General features: G+C 37.5%; 1 protein-coding gene across 1 annotated transcript in view; it reads right to left on the bottom strand.

The window, feature by feature from the left end:
• Nucleotides 1-479: 479 nt before the first annotated feature.
• The window catches only part of STX17 (syntaxin 17), a 71773-nt gene continuing 52110 nt past the window's right edge, over nt 480-20142 (bottom strand). Inside the window, exons 5-8 of the mRNA XM_007968594.3 lie at nt 14888-15003; nt 14765-14815; nt 7287-7373; nt 480-6589 (exon numbers count right to left, since the gene is read on the bottom strand). Of these exons, the coding sequence (XP_007966785.1) occupies nt 6350-6589; nt 7287-7373; nt 14765-14815; nt 14888-15003 (494 nt within the window). The 3' untranslated portion in view covers nt 480-6349. The remainder of the gene's footprint in view (nt 6590-7286; nt 7374-14764; nt 14816-14887; nt 15004-20142) is intronic.

Genomic DNA, 20142 nt, shown 5'->3' with positions numbered 1-20142 from the left:
AAAATGAGGAACTCAGAGGAGTAATAGTCTTATCTGACACAAAGCAATATATCAATTCCTATGAACAAAGAAGTATTAAATTTTAAATAGATAACATCTTAGCCTATTTCCATCCAACCAGCTTCATCACTCAGGTGTGTTTAATTTCTTAGTTTTCTGTGAGCCCACCATGTTATGTTTTGAGCCCTTCGTCCATAATTCCGTCTTCAATCAGGCGTATTCTTCTTTAGGTACTCTCAAATACCACATGTTCCACAAAGCCTGCTCCTTCTTTTCCAAACAGAGTTTGGTCCCTCCACTCTGTGTGCCCTCGTATTACTTTGCTCATTCCTCTCTTAGGGCACTTACCATGTTTTACTGGGATTTACTTGCTTTAGGTATCTGAATTCATTAGCCTGAATGGTTTACAAGGGTAGAGTCTATAGGTCTAGTATTTTTCTATGTATGGCCCCAGCACTCAACACACAACAGGCCTTCAGTTAAATGTTGGTTAAGTAAGTAAATTTATTGCATGTTTCCTTATTCGAGCACCACTCAGCAACATTATAAATGACAAATGAATTCAGTAAGCTTTACAGAATTTGCAGAACTTCTTGCCATTGGGCCTTTTCTTGTGCTGACCCTTGCTAACACCAAGAGTTTAACAATAAAATGGAAAACATCTTTAGGGGGTTTAGATAATGAAACCCAAGTAAACATCTTTTTAGTGATTAACCTTAATACAAGAAAATCTCAACTACTTGTGAAGTATATAGAAAACACATACCATTGAATGTCTTTCCCAAATATTAAGTTTTTCACAGGAGCTGGACAATGGCTGGAGTATTCATTCAAGGCTGGAGTATTTATGCTCCTGAAGAATACTTGTGCTTTAGCTATCAAATGCACAGGTGACAACACTGACATTGTTTTGAAGGTTAAGAAATTGAATGCAATTTCTTTGGGTGGAAAAAAATATTTTCTTCAAGATACAAGTTTTAGGCTTGTCCAAGAGCTTAAACAAACCTCAGCTGACTATTATAAAGTAATATAGAAATTATTTTAGACCAGAAAAATGTAAACATGGTTTATTACCAGTTTGAACCTTCACCATAGAAAAACCTTGAAATCACTCTTGTGGATATTTAGTGGCATTGTCAGATGGTGAGTAATGAGTTTCAAGAGATAAAGCTGGGGCCAGAACATAGAAGGCTGTGAATGCCAATCTAAGGGATTCAAACTTTATTTGGTATTCAGTGGGAGCCACTGAAAATCTTTCAGCAGAAAAATGAAAGATGGGCATGGTTGTTAATTCTTGTGGCAGTGATATGAGGAACGGAGCCACTTAAAGTTGGGGGAAGATCAAGTGTAGGGTGTGAGGTAATAGTCTTTTACTAGAGTGATGGCCATGGATATATTTAGAAATGGATGCAACAAACATTTAAGGGAGAATTGACAGGACAAGGCTTGATGTAAGGAATGGAGTCAAGTTGGTGACCACTAAATTGGAAGATTCATGGCTGGGATAGGAGAAGACAGCTGCCCCTGATTTTAACAAATGTTGCTACAAGAGACAAAGCCAAACTAGGACTCTGAGCTCAGGATTCCCCATCCAATTATCTTTCCATTGTAGCTACTGCCTGATTTGGAATGTTAAAGCTAGTCTGAAAGACCTCGAGCCTTAGCAGGTAACTTGATATGGCATAACACTCAGTGAAATTACCTTCAGGATTTTTTTTCTTAGACCCTGGTTATAATCCTATCTCTTGTGCCAACTAGTTTTGTGATCTGGAACAAATCATTTGCCTTTGACACCTTTTATGGTTTTTTTTTTTTTCAATTTAATATTGCACAGATATATTTCTTATCTCCCATTTCTATATGAGAGTAGCAATGTGGATACATACCATGTGGATCCTTTACATTGATTGTTTATAATACCTAAGAAGTTTCTTTGTAAAAGGGCATCAAATTAATGAATGTAAATTGTGAGGAGCACCTGTTAAAAACAACAAAGTATTAATTTAAAAACAAAAAATACCCCCAAACTTTTAATATTAATTTAGGCTAGAAGAGAAACTCCCCTACCTTTTATTAGGCCTCTGATTACTTAAGAACATTATCTAACATTCGTTAAGTACCTGTGAACCACAGCCACATTCTACTTTATAACAAGAAAACACCTCATTTCCCAGGAGAACTTCCCCCCCAGGCTTTTCTTCATCTTTCCTTGTAAGATTTCATGTGGCAGCAAGGAAGGACAAAGGGGACCCTGAGAAACACCTTTCATATTTAAGGTTAACACAAAGCATGGTTTGGTTTCTGCACTTTAATGGAAGAAAAAGGTTCTATATTATATAGTTACATTACAGGTTTCCTCAACTTCTTGTGATTGATGTTACCAGTATTTGATTCTTACTCCTGTACAAAAATCTTAGAGCACTTAAGGGAGGGCAGGAGGCAGGCAGCCCACAAAAGGAGGTTTTTGGACTCATGGAATTCTCCCTGTACAGCACTGAGTTTCAGTATAACCTCAGAATCCTCCAGGAACTCTGGCCAGTTCTACACAGCACCATCATACCCTCCTTTCTGGGATGGTCTGCAAAATGTCTTTGGAGGCAATTCTGAAAGAACAGTTTCAAAATTAGTCTAAGTAATATTAATACTAGCATCACTACAGTAAGTACATGATTTCCCAAGGGTATCATTTTAAAGGATAATCATTTGATCTATGAATTATGATAAATTTGTTTTAAAAAGCATTAAAGTTTATTTTTAAATTACATAAAAAGCACTGTTTAAACAATGGTTATAACCAGTAAACATTAAGAAAACTTGTAGGCAGGTGGATGGATTGAAATACTCTTGATTTTATAGTTTAAGGGCCAAATTGAACACTGTGTATGTCTGCATCAGCTACCATTAAAAACTTTGAGGCTGCTGGACACTCAGTGAGGAATCAGAAGTTTTTTAAAAAGATGCAAATGAATGGAAAGTGTCATTGCAAAGCCTATTTGGTAAAGCAGAATGGACGACCCAATTTTTTTTTTTTTTTTTTTTTGAGACAGGGTCTTGTTCTGTCACCAAGGCTGCTCCTGAGTTCAAGTGATCCTCCTACTTCAGCTTCCCATGTAGCTGGGACCACAGGTGTGTGCTATGCCACACCCAGCTAATTTTTAATTTTTTTCATGCAGAGTCTCACTATGTTGTCCAGGCTGGTCTCAAACTCCTGGGCTCAAGTGATCCCCTGGCCTCTGCCTCCCAAAGTGCTGGGACTGCAGGCATGAGCCCCTGCCCCAACCCCCATCTCAATTTTGTATAGAGGCAGTATAGTATGAGAGACATAAAACAGTTTTTGTAGCTCAACAGACCTAGTTAACATTCCTGCCTTCACCCCTTTGTAGTTGAGTAAACCTCTGCCAATTATTTTCTCTGACGCCCAGTTTCCTTACTTGTAAAATGCCTGGTGAAGTGCCTGGCAAACAGAAGATATTCAAGAAATTCCAGTTCCTCTGTGAGAGTGTTTTTTTCAAGCTAAGGGTTGCAACCCATTGGTAGATATCAATTTAGTGGGTTGCAACTGGCATATTTTAAAAACTGAAAATATAAAAAGCATCAGAATGGTACGTAATGTTCATTAGGCATATTCTAACGTTTGATATAAATGCGTTTTTTACTGTGGGCTACAGCCAAAAGGTTTGAAAATCTCTGCTCTACAGATAAATTCTCAGGTTAAAAAAAAAAAAAAAAGTCCTTAGGATTGCTGCCTTTATCCAAATGAGGGCCCACAAATTTTAAGACCTTAATCAAAGTGTTCCCACTTTCTAACTTGTCGTAGTAAAAATAAGACATGAATTGGAGAAGATATTTAATCTAATACGATAAAACATTAAATTCAATTTTAAGATTGGTTTCTGCGCCATACTATTTTATGCTTATAAACACTATCGTTCATAGTTGATCAAACTCTTCTAGCAATTTCTATGAAAAAGTTGGCTATTAGGTTCCATTATAGGGAAATGAGATACTTTTTAAAAGTACTATAACTTGCCTATATGTGAAGACCGCTAGAGTAATATTCCAATCCTGATGAGCAGTAAAAGTCAAGGGCTTATACGAATACATACAGTGGTGTTCCACACTGGCTCAGTAAAATTGAGAGATACCAACACAAAGTGTGAGCTTCAAATACAGGCTTCCTTTCTCCTTCAGGTCCTTATGTAAACCAGGCTTACCTTATAATGAATCCCTAGTGCTGCCACTAAGTTGGTGGGCTGAAAGGATAGCCCACTTGGGGGGGAAGAGAGGGGTAATATGCAGTGATGAAGAAGGGTAGAATACTGGGAGTTTCAGAATTAAATGACACAGCTGAATCTTGATGTAACTGTATCTTAGATTTATAATTTCAGCTGACTATGCTGGACTGGTGATGTCAGAATTACCCCTGGAACAGAGGTTTAGGAATCTTGCTTTAGTAAGTGCTGGGTGAGTTCTGATCCTCATTCAGGTTTGATCACCCTGTGTTAAAGGGACAGAGCAAGGTCCAGAAACTAGAGAAGAGGTGTAGTTCAAAAGTAATTATCCCAGCCTCACAGGTGTCCAGTATCAGATACTGGATCAGAATCTGATGCTTATTCAAATATTTCCTTCTTGGTATTATTAATATGTTAATGATACAAAGCAGCAGAGAGCAATACTTGCTACTTTCTAGTTATTTAATGATACTAAGAAATGGCGCTGTTTCACTGGAATTCATTGATGAGATTCAAGAAGTATGAAAGAGAAAGTCTCTTTAGACAAGGACATGAAAGGTAGCCATCAATAAAAGTTACTAAAAGTAAACTCACAAAGAAAGCAGTGATAAACCGTCCAATCCCCTGATGAACCTTAACTCCTGGCAGAGAGACAGCTCACACCACCTGGGGTGTAGGTGCCCATTCCTGTGCTCAGAAAAAAGAGTAAGTAAGGCAAAAGGTGATTCCCTCCTATTTTAAATGAGTTGGGGAACAGAGGGAAGCTGCCCATAATCTTAAATTCTTTTTTTCCAAATTTAAAGCCTTTCTACAGTTTGAGATAGACACGTGGTTGGGCTGGACCATGCTTGCTGTGAATGTCAGGTGTTGAGATTAGCACCACACCCTTCCCTGGGTCTGAGTCTTGCATAGGTCTTTGTTCATCATTGTCCAGAATGTGAGAAAGGTAAGCACGGGTACACCATGTTGGGGAAGAAACAGCAGCAAGAGAAACCAAAGGGATGCATAGGAGATAAAAAGTCTGGGGAAAAGGACGGTAGTAACAGAAATGAGGTAGCAAGCGAGTTCTCAGCTCCCCCGAGATCAGCTGAAGACTGGGTCAGATACCCCCTCTCTGGCAGATATATCACCCCTCAAAAGTGGAGCATGCCCCAGGAAATGTTCTTGGTGGTTTTTTCTCCTTGCTCATTTTAGCCCAAACTCTAACAATGTTGAAAATATCTGGAAATTTCTTTTTTTCTTTTCTTTTTACCTAGAGGTTATAGGAAGGGATGAACAGAGATGAGAGACAAGACAAAAAAGGTTATGAGAGAATTCCTCATTATACATGGGTAGAATTCGCCCCAAAAACCAAAGAACTTTTTCATAATTACAAGGGAGGGACGGCACAGGGCACAAGATCTTTGAGGTGTTAGGAGACAGGCTGACAGACCAAGCTTGGTGACTGGCTTAATAAGTCTCCTACCATTTGAAATTGTGTTATTTATTTAAAGAGAGGCAGAGGAAGAGTTCAGAAGCCAGAAGATTTTGGGAAGAGAAGTTGAGCCTCTTTCATTTTCTTACATCATTAATTTCCTTCACCAGAAAATATAGTTGGACCAAACTGCAATAGGGTTCGCCAATGGACTCCATTATGCAGTCCACCTGTGCTCCTCACTAGGCCCTGATTTCCCTATCCGGTAACAAAGGCTTCTGAACTCTTATTCTTTTCCTTGCTAACAAACCTCAATAATCTACACTTAGCCTTAAGGTCTCCAATTCAGGGTTATGGAAGAAACTAGTCTTCCATAACCCAATATTTCTACACATCTCAAGTCCTTATCAGAGTTAGAGGTTCAGTGTTCACATTTCCAGGGAGAAAATCTGCTCCTTGGCAGTCTTCAAACTTAGCTGACATACATTATACACCCTCAGCCCAGGGCCTCAATCTCTAACATCTCCATGAACACCCCAGCAAACAACAAAATATATCCACTTATCACACTTCAATCCCACTTGAACATCAGTAGCCACTATCTTGATATACTTGTGTTCCAAAAGGTGAAGGAGGGTCCAACAGCAGCAAAGATCCTCATTAGGGTACACATGTTGGCACCAATAATCCTGAAGTTTGGTTTTTAACTGCATTTCTTGTCAGTTTGGCTGGGAAGATCTGGACAGCTGGAAGTGAGCTTCTCCATCATTTTCTGTTTCTTTCTTTGTATCAGTTTTCCACCTGTGAAGCCCAACACCCCACCACCAAGTGCAGCTGCAATTCCTGCCACTTTGAAGCCTGCAAGGAGGCCAATAGGACCCCCTACCATTCCTCCGATCAGTGCACCTGCCACAGGCAGAGCTGCCAGCTTGTATTTTGCAGCCTGTATAAAAAAAAAAAAAAAAAATTCAATTTAGAAATTGAGTTGAGAATATCTGCCTGTGATGTGCGTTTTCCTCTCATTACTCCTGGCAATGCCTCTTTAACTCTTGGTACATAATTAACCTTAGAGACTGTACTTGTAGGGGGGAAAAGAAAGTATTCCACAGGTACAGCAATTGCTCCAGATCTCAGAACTTAGAGAGCTGAGCTACAAAGAGTGGACTGCTACAAATTGATTTTACTTGCAAAACAATCAATTCACTAACTATCTGGCTGGCTTATTTAAACTGTTTCAGCAGCCACAGATTTCCCCCAAAGCTTTTATGTTGCACAGAGATTATTCTGTGCTGTGTGCCTGGGGTTAAAAGCAACATCCTATGGAAAATAGATGGTCCCACTCCACGTGTGCTGTCACATACTTACACTTTCACCCTCTGCAAATATTTCCTGGTAACACCAAATACCTTATAGCAGGGCTACAGTTTATTCTCTCTTTGAAGAAATTCCTCTCCTGATAGAATGAATCTTAGAGTAGAATATTACAACATTGATTTCTTGCACTACCTATGTGTCATTTCTTCCTTATTTCCTTAATTGCTGGTTCCCTCAACATTGAAGAGAGCAGATCAATTGGGTTAATACTAGAGATTCCTGGGAGCCAGAGTACCATTGATTTGTCAGCAGGAGCAGAATCTTACCTTCCCCAAGTTTTTGGTTCCCTCTTCAACATTCACAGCGGCACTGTTGACATGGTCTGCAATGCTGTCAATCTTCTCCTGCTGAGACTAGATGCAAAGGAATTATGAGTGAGCGGTCCTGCTGGGGAGCAGCAGGGAGTCAACACACACTATTTTAATTCCTGTAATCAGGGCCGCAGGTACTGCAGCCTTGCCGTCTTAATAGTGGTTCATTAATAGCATCTGATAAGCCATGTCGAAAGGACCAATTAACTTTCATAAAAAAAGGGGGGGTCTTAATTATTAGGTAATAAAAGGGTGGCAACTTTACAGCAAAAACCATCTCACACTAAAATTTACTCAAACATACAAACATATTATTCTCCAAATGAATCTACTTTCCAGAAAAAAAAAAATCCAAATAATCATTTACATGTCATGTTGGGTTTGATGGAAAAAAAAAAAAAAAAATCAAACCCCAAAACACCTCCCTAACTTATCTTCTTGGAGGATTCAGTTTAAATCAGGCACATTTACCTTAGTAGTAAAATGCCCTTGGTCCAATAAATACAAATTGTGATGTTTCCGGAACAAGACTACAATATGGTTTGATCTACTATGCGATCTTTCCATTTGTAATATGCAGTAGGGAACAGTGAATGAATTCACTGTTCTGTGCTTTATACCTGTATATCTTAACACATTGTAAAATCATGACAGTTTAAAATGTTTCAGATCAAATATATTAATAAAGCATTCTACATAAAATGGCAACACCTGTGCTGGCACAACAGCAACTATGACTCATGGAATCTCTGGGTAGAAGGAATGTTGAGGTCATCAGGTCAGTCTCCTCTCTGATGTGCGAAGCCCTACTAAAACATTCCTGACAAGTGGTTACTGAACCTCTGCTCAGAAACCTCCAGTGACACGAACTGATTACTTGCTGTAGGAACACATTCCCATTTTTAATTCAACTTTACTTAGATAGAATTTACATATAACAAGTACTGCTTTTAATGGTATAGTATGATTTAGTAAATGTATAAACCAACAATCACAAATGTATAAACAACAAATGTATAAGCCAACATATAATCAACTATCGCAGTTTATAGACCATTTTGGTTTTGTTTTTTTTTAATGTGCAGAAAAAAGAGAATCTCTCTTTGATCCTAGATAGATGCCACCTACAATGAGGGTGAAATAATTAACTTTAATCCTGAAGAGTTTGATTGCCCTTATATAATTGGCCTATTCATTTATATTGAGGCAGATACAAATAACACTTTTCTAATTCCAACCATTATTTCATTTGAAAACATGAAGCCCAAACCACACAGCTATTTTTTCCCATGTTTGTTTCCTCTTAGCATTATTGATATTCCTCCCCTTCTCATACACAAAATATGTCTGTCTTCGCCATTGTGGTATCCCTTCATTCCAATATTCTCCACCACTATCCTGACATCTCTAACACAATCCCTAAGAAAGTCCCTTATCAGTTTTCCTTTGAATGTCTCTGTTAGAGACAAGTTTAACAATGGTTCTCAGTCTTCCACCTGGAGGCTTCTAAAAACACAAATTGCTGGGCCCCATCCCCGGTGTTTCTGATCCAGTAGGCCTGAGATGAAGCCTGAGCTAGTAAGCTCCCAGGTGATGCTGATGCTGCCAGTCCACAATTCTCACGCTTTAAGAGCCACTATTACATGTGCTCAGATCAAGGGCATCACCTTTAGTCAGGTAATCTGTGTTCGTATCTCAGCAAATGTCACCATGTGCTCTTAGACAAATTACTCAAGCTCTCTAGGTGTCAGTATTCTCATTTATCACGTGAGAATGATGATACACCTTCATAGAGTTGAAGTGGGGATAAAATGTGTTTGCAAAGTGTGAGGGGGAAAAATAGAAAAATTCATCCTGATTTCCCCAAGGAAGTGTTAACTCTCATCTTTCTATCAAAAAAATATATTTAACTTTTTCTTTTGAATCTTGACAATTCTAGGACACTAAAACATTAGGTATCTTTTAGCATTCATTCATTCAATTTTTGTTTTCCTCAATAGCAAAACTTATTTAAGTCAGCTTTCTTTTTCTGACCCATAGAAGAAAAAGTTCCAGCACTAATAATATACAACTTGTCTAGATTTCTGACACCCTATCATTGTTTCTATTTAGGACACCCCCAACACTTTCCACTCTTGCCTGAAACAGTCTATGCTAGCAGATAAATCACAGGCTTAAAACTCTATCATCAGCCATCATATGTTGATGAGTTGATAGGTAGAAGAAAAACAGTCAATGTGTCTTCCTTCCTTCAGCCCCAAAATAATTCCAGCAAGAGGGAGGAGCCTGCCAGGATTATTACCATTTCTATACCCCAAGTGTAATCGTAAAGCCTCAGGGAAATACTTTTTAATGTTCCTTCCTTTAAAAACGGTTGGATATTGTATTTCTATGACTTTTTAAAATTAAAGCAAAACTTTAATACAATTTAAATATTTTTTCATAAAAATCATTTGGAATAACTGAAGCAACCACAAGAAAAAAACCAATCCTGAGATCACTAATTATTTGAACTACAAAGTTCCCCATCATTGCAATCACCAGCATTTGATGAGGCCCATCCCACTCTGGGGAGTAGCCCACATCTGTAAGTAATTATTCATGCCATCAGAAAGCATGCTAAAATATGGGGCTGGGGTGTGCGGAGAAGGCAGAGGGCAGACAGCCTTTATCCTGGGATCAATAGCCACCCCTCAATTGTGCACATCTGCCTTTCTCTGGTCCATATTTTGCTTGGTTTGCAACTTCAAACTTTGCCCATATCTTCAAATTCTGCTTAAGGAGGACTCACCGACCCCCATAAAGGTTACATTTAGCCAGCAAACTACTATTGTCACAGAGTTGTCAATCACCATCAGTAGAATGCCAAATTAGACTCCATACAGTGCTGAACTGGGTCACTACCTGTCCACTATGTCCTTGGCTCTTTTTGTGGGACCAAAGGATACATATACAATCCTGCCCCAGCCTGTGAAATCAAGCTCCAAACATTAACGGTGGTGCAGGAGGCTCCTCACCTCTATCTATCAATCTCCCCTGAGGTTTTGCTTCTGATTTGTTCATGTTTATTTTCATCTGCTTAGGCCTCCCACGTCTTAAAATCTTCAAATTCCATGCCTGCCATTTTATAGTTTGGCACCCCATATATGTTCTCAGCATTCCTTTAACAATGAGCTAAACCATATTTAAGTGTTTAGCTCATTACACTGCAGTGTTTCTCAAGCTAGAGTAATATATAGACCCCTTTTTACAGAAAAAAAAATTCTCAAATGACTCTAAGAATATGTCTATGGATTTCATTTTAAAGAACATTGAATTAAGTCCCCCTATTGGCCTGAACATAACAAATCTTGATGAACAGCCATAGGAGTACCTAAGTTTCTGTATAAACTGTGATTTATTATACTTGTCAAGCAGAATACAATTTGGGAATATAAATTCAAAACCAATGAATTGTTTTGTTCTTGAATGCCTGTTGGGGACACTTGTAGGCCTAGCAACCTCTATGTCAAGCAATAATAATACTTTCAAAAATTAATCCCCAAATCCATTTATATCATTAACAATGGTCTTCCTTGGAGAGTTCTGATAGTAGTTGTAAAGTTTAAGGTTCTTGGAAAGCTATGAGTTTATTTAAGAAGGTAATACCAAAACTCCAGGTACTTCCATTTATTCCTCTCTAAATTCCAGCCAGCCTTCAAGGCCAAGTTCTAATCTTAGATCTTGACCAATCCTGTTCACATTGAGCTATTCTGGTTCTAAACTCCTATGATATATTCTATATACTCCTTAATCATATGCAATCATATATACAAAAAGGCCCAGAAACAAACTTACAAATACTATGATATATAGGCAAAATAAGTGGTTATATTGGCCTTGAGTAAGCAATAAGCAGAGTAGATATGTAGGATGTTGCTATCAAAGGATTCAGCAGTTGGAAAGGTATTGAAGGAATTCCAGTACTAAAATTTAGCCTAAGGATAATAGTGATGGAAAAAGTAGAATTTTTGCAAGGAGCCAAACAAGGAATCAAAATAAAGGAAGGATAAAAGTGGGAATGCAGTTGGGGTCAGTGGAAGGGAAGAGAATGGGAAGTACTTAATAATACACATTATCTCATTTAGTCCTCCCATCAATGTTATAAAGCTCATTGCTGTCAAATAACATCCTGAAGGTCACGTAGGTAATAAATGAAGAAATCTGATCTAATCCATTGCAACCAGTTTTTACATTTCCAGAGTAAAACTGGATTACAAAAACCACAGGGAATAAGGCAAAATGCAGAAGTCAAAACAGACCAGCAGCAAGGGTGAGTTGTTACTGAACTACTGGCCCAGGGTTCTTTAAATTCTCCTTGACTAGAAATAGGGCTAGTTACAAAGTTATAGGAAGAGAATAGGGCACCTGAACAACAAAGGTTGAAGAAAAATAGAGCAGGGTACCTAGTAGATATTAATTTATTAACATTTATTGAACTATACCTTGATCTGTCAATGGCTTTGTAAGTTCTTTTTATAGTGGTAAAATAAATATAACATAAATTTAGCATTTTAACTATTTTGAAGTGTACAATTCAGTGGCAATAAGTACCTTCACAATATTGTGCAACCACTACTACTATCTTGTAAGTTTTTTTAAATGCTTTTTCCTGTTCCTCATTGAGCTTAGCACAGTGCTACGCACATAGAAAGTGTTCCTTAAATACAGGGTTAATTTGTCTAGATGCCATCATGTCCATGTGATGAAAATGAAAGGATGTGGTCACTCTGGTTATGTTCCCAGGTCATTCTGTGCCTAAATAGAGCTTCTGTGAATCCTTGGCCATGTGGTCATGAGAACTTAGTCACCCTGGGAATAATAATCAGGGGTTCTCCTTTGAGCTTTTGCTTATTAGCATTCTGTCTCATGTACTTATACAGATTATTATAAATAGGACATTTGTATAGAGCTGTGGGTACAGCCAGAGTTTTCCTGCACAAATCTCCCTTAGATTAGAGGTTATGAGCTGCTTATATAATGTAATCCAACATGTAACTATCATATGGTCACAAACCTTTAATATTTCTTTTATGTGCCTATCCCGGTAGAAAAGAAATGTGTTTGTATTGAGTAAGAACTCTGTACATGTGTAGTTTGTTTTTTAAAATCAGCTTTATTGAGGTATAATTTACATACATTAAAACACATTTTATGTGTACAGATCAATGACTTTTGGCAAGTGTATATATTTGTGTAACCATACATGTATAGGTTTTACAAACTGCACTGGATTCAGCGATTATTAGTTTACAATAGTTGAATAAATATTGATTCTGAAACAACAGATATTTTGGGATTCTTGTTCTATTATTTCCTTCTGTTTGTGAGTATATTAATATCGTACAGATACCTAATCCAGAAACTTCAAATATTTTGCTTCTTCTAACTTAGAGGCATCCAGAAGCAATTCAATTTACTGCATTCTATTTTAGGTAACACATTTCAAGAAAATATGCAGAATATGGAACATAAGCAGAGTAAGAAGCCAGTATTGAGAAGCCTAGAAATTATATTGTAGAAGGAATGCAAAAGAAGCAAGGGTTCTGAAGAGAAGAAAATATGGTGGGGTGGGATAGAGTAAGGAAGGATGATGGTTTCAAAACCTTGAAAAACTTCCATATGGAAAGAAGACAACATTTGTTCAGTGTGTAGCTTTAGAGGCTAAAAATGCCAAAAAGAAGTTATTATAGGGCAGATACTTTTAACTCTAACTGTTCTAAGAGTTAGACCTTCCAAATGTAATGGTTTAAGTATCAATATCCTTGTGCTGTAATTGTTCCAAAAGAGGCTAAAAGACCATTTATTTGAGACACTGGGGCAAGAGTAGAGGGATTAGACTGGTTGGCCTCTTGAGTCCTTTACCATTCCAATTCTGATTGTGTGATCTAGGAACTTCTCATTTAAAACTAGATTTCAGGGAAACCATAATTCAAAGATAAACAACCCCAAAATCATGGTTTGATCAGGAACAAAGAACTAAACCTAGACAGAACTGCAAGCAGAAACTCCTGGGAAAAACAAATAAGAACAATTCAGAAAAATGATGGAAAATCTATCTTTCCTACCAAATTGACTTTGTGCTTCCTAATCTATGTTAACAGTATCACTGACACCCAATTATGCAGAATAAAGACAATGTTCCTTATCTTTGACTCCATCTTCCTTCAATTTCTGCTAATACTTCTCCCAGAAATATCTCTCAGCTGTCCTTTACCTTTACACTGGTATTGTCATTGCTCCAGGTGAACTCTTACAATTGATTCCTAACCAGTCTTCCTTTCCATGACCTCCTCTTCTCTTAGGCCATTATTCACAAAGCCAACAGTGATCTTTCTGAAGCACAGACTGAATTTCATGACTCTAACCTGCTCAAGAATCAGTATTAGGCTTTTTAATGCCTACAAAGTAAAGTTCAAATTCTTTAACATGGCATTCAAAGCCATCACAATCCGGCCCTCACCCTCCTTGCTTGCCCATGGTACCTTAGGCTTTGGTTATACTGCAGTACTTATCGTTCTGGAACATGCCTTACACTTCTCTACTCCATATCTTTGTTCAGCCTCTCAAATATACTCCATAACTTCCCCCTGTGGACATTTAGTCATTTTTCAAGGCTCATACAAATACTGTCTACCTGTGTGAAGCTATCCTTAATGCTTCCACCTCATGACTCCTGCCTCCTTCCTTTGGAATTCAAGGCTTTTCCTTGGAGCTGATAATACCTCTCTTCATTCTTGCTTTTGCATTTAGCCATCATACTTGAAAGCTCAGTTTCTGGGGTCCGGGCCTATCTCCACTCACTGTAGAATGCTCAAAGGAGGCGGGGCGTGGTGACTCACACCTGTAATCCCAGCACTTTGCGAGGCTGAGGCAGGTGGATCATGATGTTAGTTCGAGACCAGCCAGACCAACATGGTGAAACCTCATCTTTACCAAAAATACAAAAACTAGCTGGGCATGGTGGCATGTGCCTGTAATCCCAGCTACTCAGGAGGCTGAGGCAGGCAAATCACTTGAATCCAGGAGGCGGAGGTTGCAGTGAGCCAAGACCATGCCACTGCATTCCAGCCTGGGTGACAGAGTGAGACTCCGTCTCAAAGAAAAAAAAAGAATCTTCAAAGGCAGAGAATGGGCTTCATTTATTTCTATATCCAACCTGATCACACCCTCAATGTTAAGCATCTAACACAGTGCTTGTATATAACAAGTGCTTAATATAAGTTTATTGAATTAATCTGGAATTTGAGAGCAGTTAAACTTCTATCTATGGCTTAATACCAGTTTTAAAAAGTCTAAGTTCTATTAAAATTCTAATTTAAAGCCTAGTGATTATAAAAGCTTCTCATTCTAATAATCCAACAATTCTGCATCCAAAACAGTTATATACTTACGTTCACTAGGAGAGAGAAGTCAGTGACCAGTTGGCTAAGTTCAATTAAGTCCTTTAAAAGAAAGGGAGAGGAAGTTACTTTTATGCCTCACAACTACCAAAAAGAAAATATTTTTTAACATACCGCTTCTAAGGTTTCCCACGATTCTGCAGCATTTTGATCTTGAGGAATTTCAGGTAAGGCATATATCTGAGTCAAACTCTGAGAACTAGCTTCAGCTTCAGTAGTATGAAATGCTCCTGGATGAACATAATAACCCCATGTTTAGAGTTTATTTGCTTTGTTAGAAAGAAGATAACATAAATTGATTTCATAAAACAAATGCCATGTTAAATGCTCTCTAAATTTAGGCTAAAAGGAAATTGATTATTCTGCAAAAATAGAATTTGGCTGGGTGCAGTGGCTCACACCTATAATCTCAGCACTTTGGGAGGCTGAGGCGGGAGGACCACTTGAGCCCAGGAGTTCAAGACCCATCTGGGCAACAGAGTGAGACCTTGTCTCTACAAAGAAATTAAAAAGTTAGCCAGGTGTAGTGGCACACACCTGTAGTCCCAGCTACTTGGGAGGCTGAGGTGGGGGGGATCACTTGAGCCCGGGAGGTCAAGGTTGCAGGGAGCAGTGATCATGCCACTGCACTCCAGCCTAGGTGACAGAGCAAGATCCTGTCTCAAAAAACAAAAACAAACAAACAAAAAAATTATCCATGGGACAGCTTGTTCCCCAGATTAGTTAACACATTTTTTTTTTCTTAAATTTTTTCTTTTTTGTTTTTAATTGACACATAGTCTTGCTATGTTGCCCGGGCTGGTCTTGAACTCCTGGCCTCAACTGATCCTCCTGTTTCAGCTTCCCAAAATGCTAGAATTACAGGCATAAGCCACGACACCAAGCTTACACACATATTTTTTAACCTACACAGTCATCTAAAAAATGGCTATAAATATCATCTATCCAATCTGAATAACTAGGGCTAGATGTGGAAGAAGCACCAAAGGAAAACTATTCTACTTGGTCAATGTTCCAAGGAGACGTACCTATATAAATAGGTTTAATACTTTTCATCCTTAAACTCCCATTTGGCTATTTCAGTGTAAATACCAGATACAGAAGGTGTTGAAAGCAGGGAAGTAATATGTTTTTATTAATGATAATCAGTCACTATTGGTAACAATAAGATTGTCACCAAACATTCTTACCATATGTGTCTTTTTTGTCACTACTCTTCTCCTCAGAATCAATCTTCTGGCCCATGCCTCCATTGCTTCTACTTCTTTTGAGTTTTAAAAAGTCATCAACCCACTAGGACTTTCCCCATTAAACACCACCATGATGATGAATTAATTCATACTTTAAAATCTACCTTCAAGTCTTTATTTCCTCATATTGGTTTTACCAATCATTCATTCATTGAGTTGACATTTATTAAATGCCTACTACCTGCTGATCAGTGTGCTGAGGTGCTGTAGACACAATGTTAAACCATAAAAACAGTTCGGAGGAGGCAACATAGTATAGTGGTTAGAAGCCTGGGCCTAGTCAGAAAGACTTGGGAGAATTCTGATTTGGCTATTTATTAACTGTTTGCTTTGGGTATTTCATCTCTTTGGCTGGTTTTTCTCATTTGTAAAATAAAGTGATATTCACTTTGCACAGTACCTGGGTTATATATAAAGTATAAGTGCTCAATAAATTAGTTACTGCTGCTGCTATTATTAACAGATCTTATTATAAAATGCACGAAACAGACATATTAATCATCAAGTTCAGCCAGTAAAGTCTAATAAGAACTGTAACATTGGCAAGTATAGAGTGTTACGTGGGCATAGATGAGAGGTATTTAACCTAGACTTGTGGATGGGGAGAGTGGTCAGAGAAGGCTCTGCAGCTGAAGCCTGAGGATGAACAGAAATTACTATATAGGTGAACTGGTGCAGGGGTGGAAGGAGAAGCAAAGAGTATTCAGGTCAGAGAGAACAGTATGTGCATATGCTTAGGGACTGAAAAACGTTCAGTATAGCTGACTGTGATAAGGAGAAAAGTAAAGTTTAAGGCTGGAAATCTACTTTGAGATTATTCATGGCATTTGTAAACCATGTTAAACAGTTTTGTTTTTCACAAAAGATCAATATGTTACTATTAATAATAGTTGGAGACTACTGGGAAGGTACCATAATCAGATTTTAGATTTACAGAGAAAACCATAGCTGCCGTGTGAAAAACACATTAAGGATGAAGTTGAAAGGTGACAAAATTAGAAAGTAAAAAAACCACCTGAGATCAGGAGTTCGAGACCAGCCTGGGCAACATGGCAAAACCCCATCTCTACTAAAATACAAAAAGTTAGCTGGTGTGGTGGCATGCACCTGTAATCTCAGCTACTCGGGAGGCTGGGGCAGGAGAATTGCTAGAACCTGGGAGGTGGAGGTTGCAGTGAGCCAAGATCACGCCACTGCACTCCAGCCTGGGCAACAGAATGAGACTCCGTCTCAAAAAAAACAAAAACAAAAACACAAAAACAAAAACAAAAACAAAAAAACAGTCTGAAGGCTTTCCAATATATCCAGTGTAACATGATGGTGATCTGCTCTAGGATAGTTACAATAGAAATGGAAACAAGAGATCTGAAGGTCCACTGTCTCCCGTTCACTTCAAGCTCTAAACACCTACCAGTTACATTTTCTGAGCACCCACTGAGTATTGTGTTAGGGTGCCAGGGATAAAAAGTAATTAACACAGAGTACATTCTCTCAAGTAACTTATATTTTAGAAGAGCCAGACACACAAAAAGAAATCATAAAACAATAGGAGACTGCATTGGTATCTACCTAGAATCAGACATATATACATAAGTATTTTATGAGAGTTCCCTGTGGGTGGCATCCAATCCAGTTTGATACGGTATGCAGCTCATGGGAAGCCTTTCTAGAAAACTTGATGTTACTAGGCAAAGAAGAGAAGAATATACATTCCAGGTAGAAAAACCAGTATGAACAAAGGCGCTCAAGGAAGAAACAATGTAGGCAGGTAAATCAGCAGTCTGATGGTACCAAAGCAAGAAGTAAAAGACAAGTTACAAGTATAAGCCTACAGATGGTCAGGAGGGGCCTTGCAGACCAGTTTAAGACTTTGGACTTTATCTGGCAAACCAAGGAGAGCTGTTGAAGTGTTATAAGCAGAGAAATGCCATGATGACATGTGGCACCTGATCTACTCCTAAAAGTAAGCAATTATAACTCTAAGTTCATATTCTCTCAATGACCCTTTCAGCCAAACCTATAACTAAAATAGTATTTTATAAAACTGTATTACTATTTTACCTTTAAAGCCTATGAATGCTTTACCTCTCTAGGAAAAGTGTTTCAATTGTTTAGGAAGACCATAGTCAATGGACTAAAAAGTAATTTGTAGATTTATCAGGACTGACAGTGTTTTTAATCTTATCTGAATATATTTATTTAACTTAAAGGAAGAGCAAAGGCAGGTGATACAGAGTAGGTTTTACATTAAAACATTACGGCAAATAGCCAATATTTTAAAAGCTCTAAATGATTTTTTACAAATGCTTAAAATAGTTACTCTATGCTTTACATTATCACCATAAAGACACTCTCATTTTCACTTCAACCAAGATAAATGAATTACTCTATAACCTTTCTTCTACTTAACATTTCCAGGTATTTATACTTCTTTAACATTATGATGAATAATGATAACTTCATTGTTATTAACAGATCAAATATAAAGGAGAACTTTATAACTATGACCACTCCAAATATTTTTTAAAGCCATAATTTATGTACTATTAAACAGGATTCAAATGAAGTTTGCGAGGGTACGCAACAAAATGAGGACTGATTATTATATATTAATACTTAATCTAAAAAATAACGAGTGGGAAATGTTTGACATTTTAAACAAACATAAAAGATTTCCCTCAGTAAAGAATAAAAATGTTTAAGTCATTTACGTCTCACTTGAAACCAAACTACGTATGCATCTTAGTTCAAATAGAGTCTTAGAACAAAGAGGTCCGTTCTCTTTCAGAAAAAACCCTGATGTAAACTTAAAACTCTAAACCTCGCTAATCAATTCAAGGCATGACTATCAATTAAAGTAAATCTTTTCATTTCTACAACTTCCATAATTCGTTTATTCCAGCTTGCATTTAAAATCACTACCTCAGTGATGATCCTTTGACTTTGAACTTTTACAAACTGCTATGGACATGATAAGGCAAAACACTGAGATAGATTATAGTTTCAGGAAAGAAGGCTGAAGAACTTTAGATTTGTCTACAGAAGTAAAAAATTGCAACTGTTTCATATAACATAATCATCTCAGGTACTCCCACCCACACACAAACCGGAAGCATAAAGGGCAAGTAGAACATAGGACCTATCACCACTGTTTTTTAAACCCCAGAATTGGTTTTAAAACCTTATTGTTGGTTTAGTTGAAGTGAGAAGTAAACGAAATAAAATAAGACTTTTCCCTTTTATACACATCCAAATATTCTCTCCCTCTTTCTCCACTTATGAACAGCAATGATTTTACCAAGAATTATAATATATAAAAAACTTCCACTAAACTTCACCACATAAGAAAAAGTTTTATTATAAATCTAAATTAATTCAAAAGCATTGCTGAAATATTTTCCAGTTCTGATAGTTTAAAAATAGTGAAATTAATTTGCTGATCATCTACATAAGCCTATCTATCAAAATAAAATTACTTCTAAGCATGGCTTAGCTGAGAATGAAGACTTAAAAAAAAAAAATTAAAACCAATAGAAAATACATCTTCTGAATCATATAATACAAACCATCTACATGTTTCACAAAACTCTTCAGTACATGTATATACCTGTGATAAAAATCTAAATTTCATCAAATTCAATATGCTGGTCTGAAGTTCCCAGCAGTTTTAAGATTATATTCTTTTCTTTTGTGAATATTTGTTTAAAATGTAATAAGATTCTGTTGCTTTTGCACTACTGAAGTGTGTGTCCTGAGAGTAAAGAAAGACAAAAATGGAGAGAAGCACTGATTCGCTCTGTGTGACTTGAATCACCTTTCTAAATACAAATCAGATTTGGAGGCTCCTCACTTCACTTGGGTGGAAAGCAATATGCTAAAAGTGAAACCAGACACACAAGTGAGACAGAAGGGAGTTTCTCAGATCAAGAAGATTGGCAGAGAAGATTTGCTTTAGGAACTCTCAGAATCTGGACAAAAGAAACAGCAAAATCATCACAGCTTCTCCCTAAACTTAATAAGCTTCTTTCATTCTCCAGAGAACATAAAACATCCTATTCTACTTGTTATTTCTATCTGTGAATGAAAAACTATTTTTGTATTTTTGATCTTACTCATGGA

This window comes from Chlorocebus sabaeus, chromosome 12, assembly GCF_047675955.1.
Source record: "Chlorocebus sabaeus isolate Y175 chromosome 12, mChlSab1.0.hap1, whole genome shotgun sequence".
NCBI lineage: Eukaryota > Metazoa > Chordata > Mammalia > Primates > Cercopithecidae > Chlorocebus > Chlorocebus sabaeus.
Note: the sequence above shows the minus strand (reverse complement) of the source record. Positions and strands in the feature narration are given on the sequence as shown.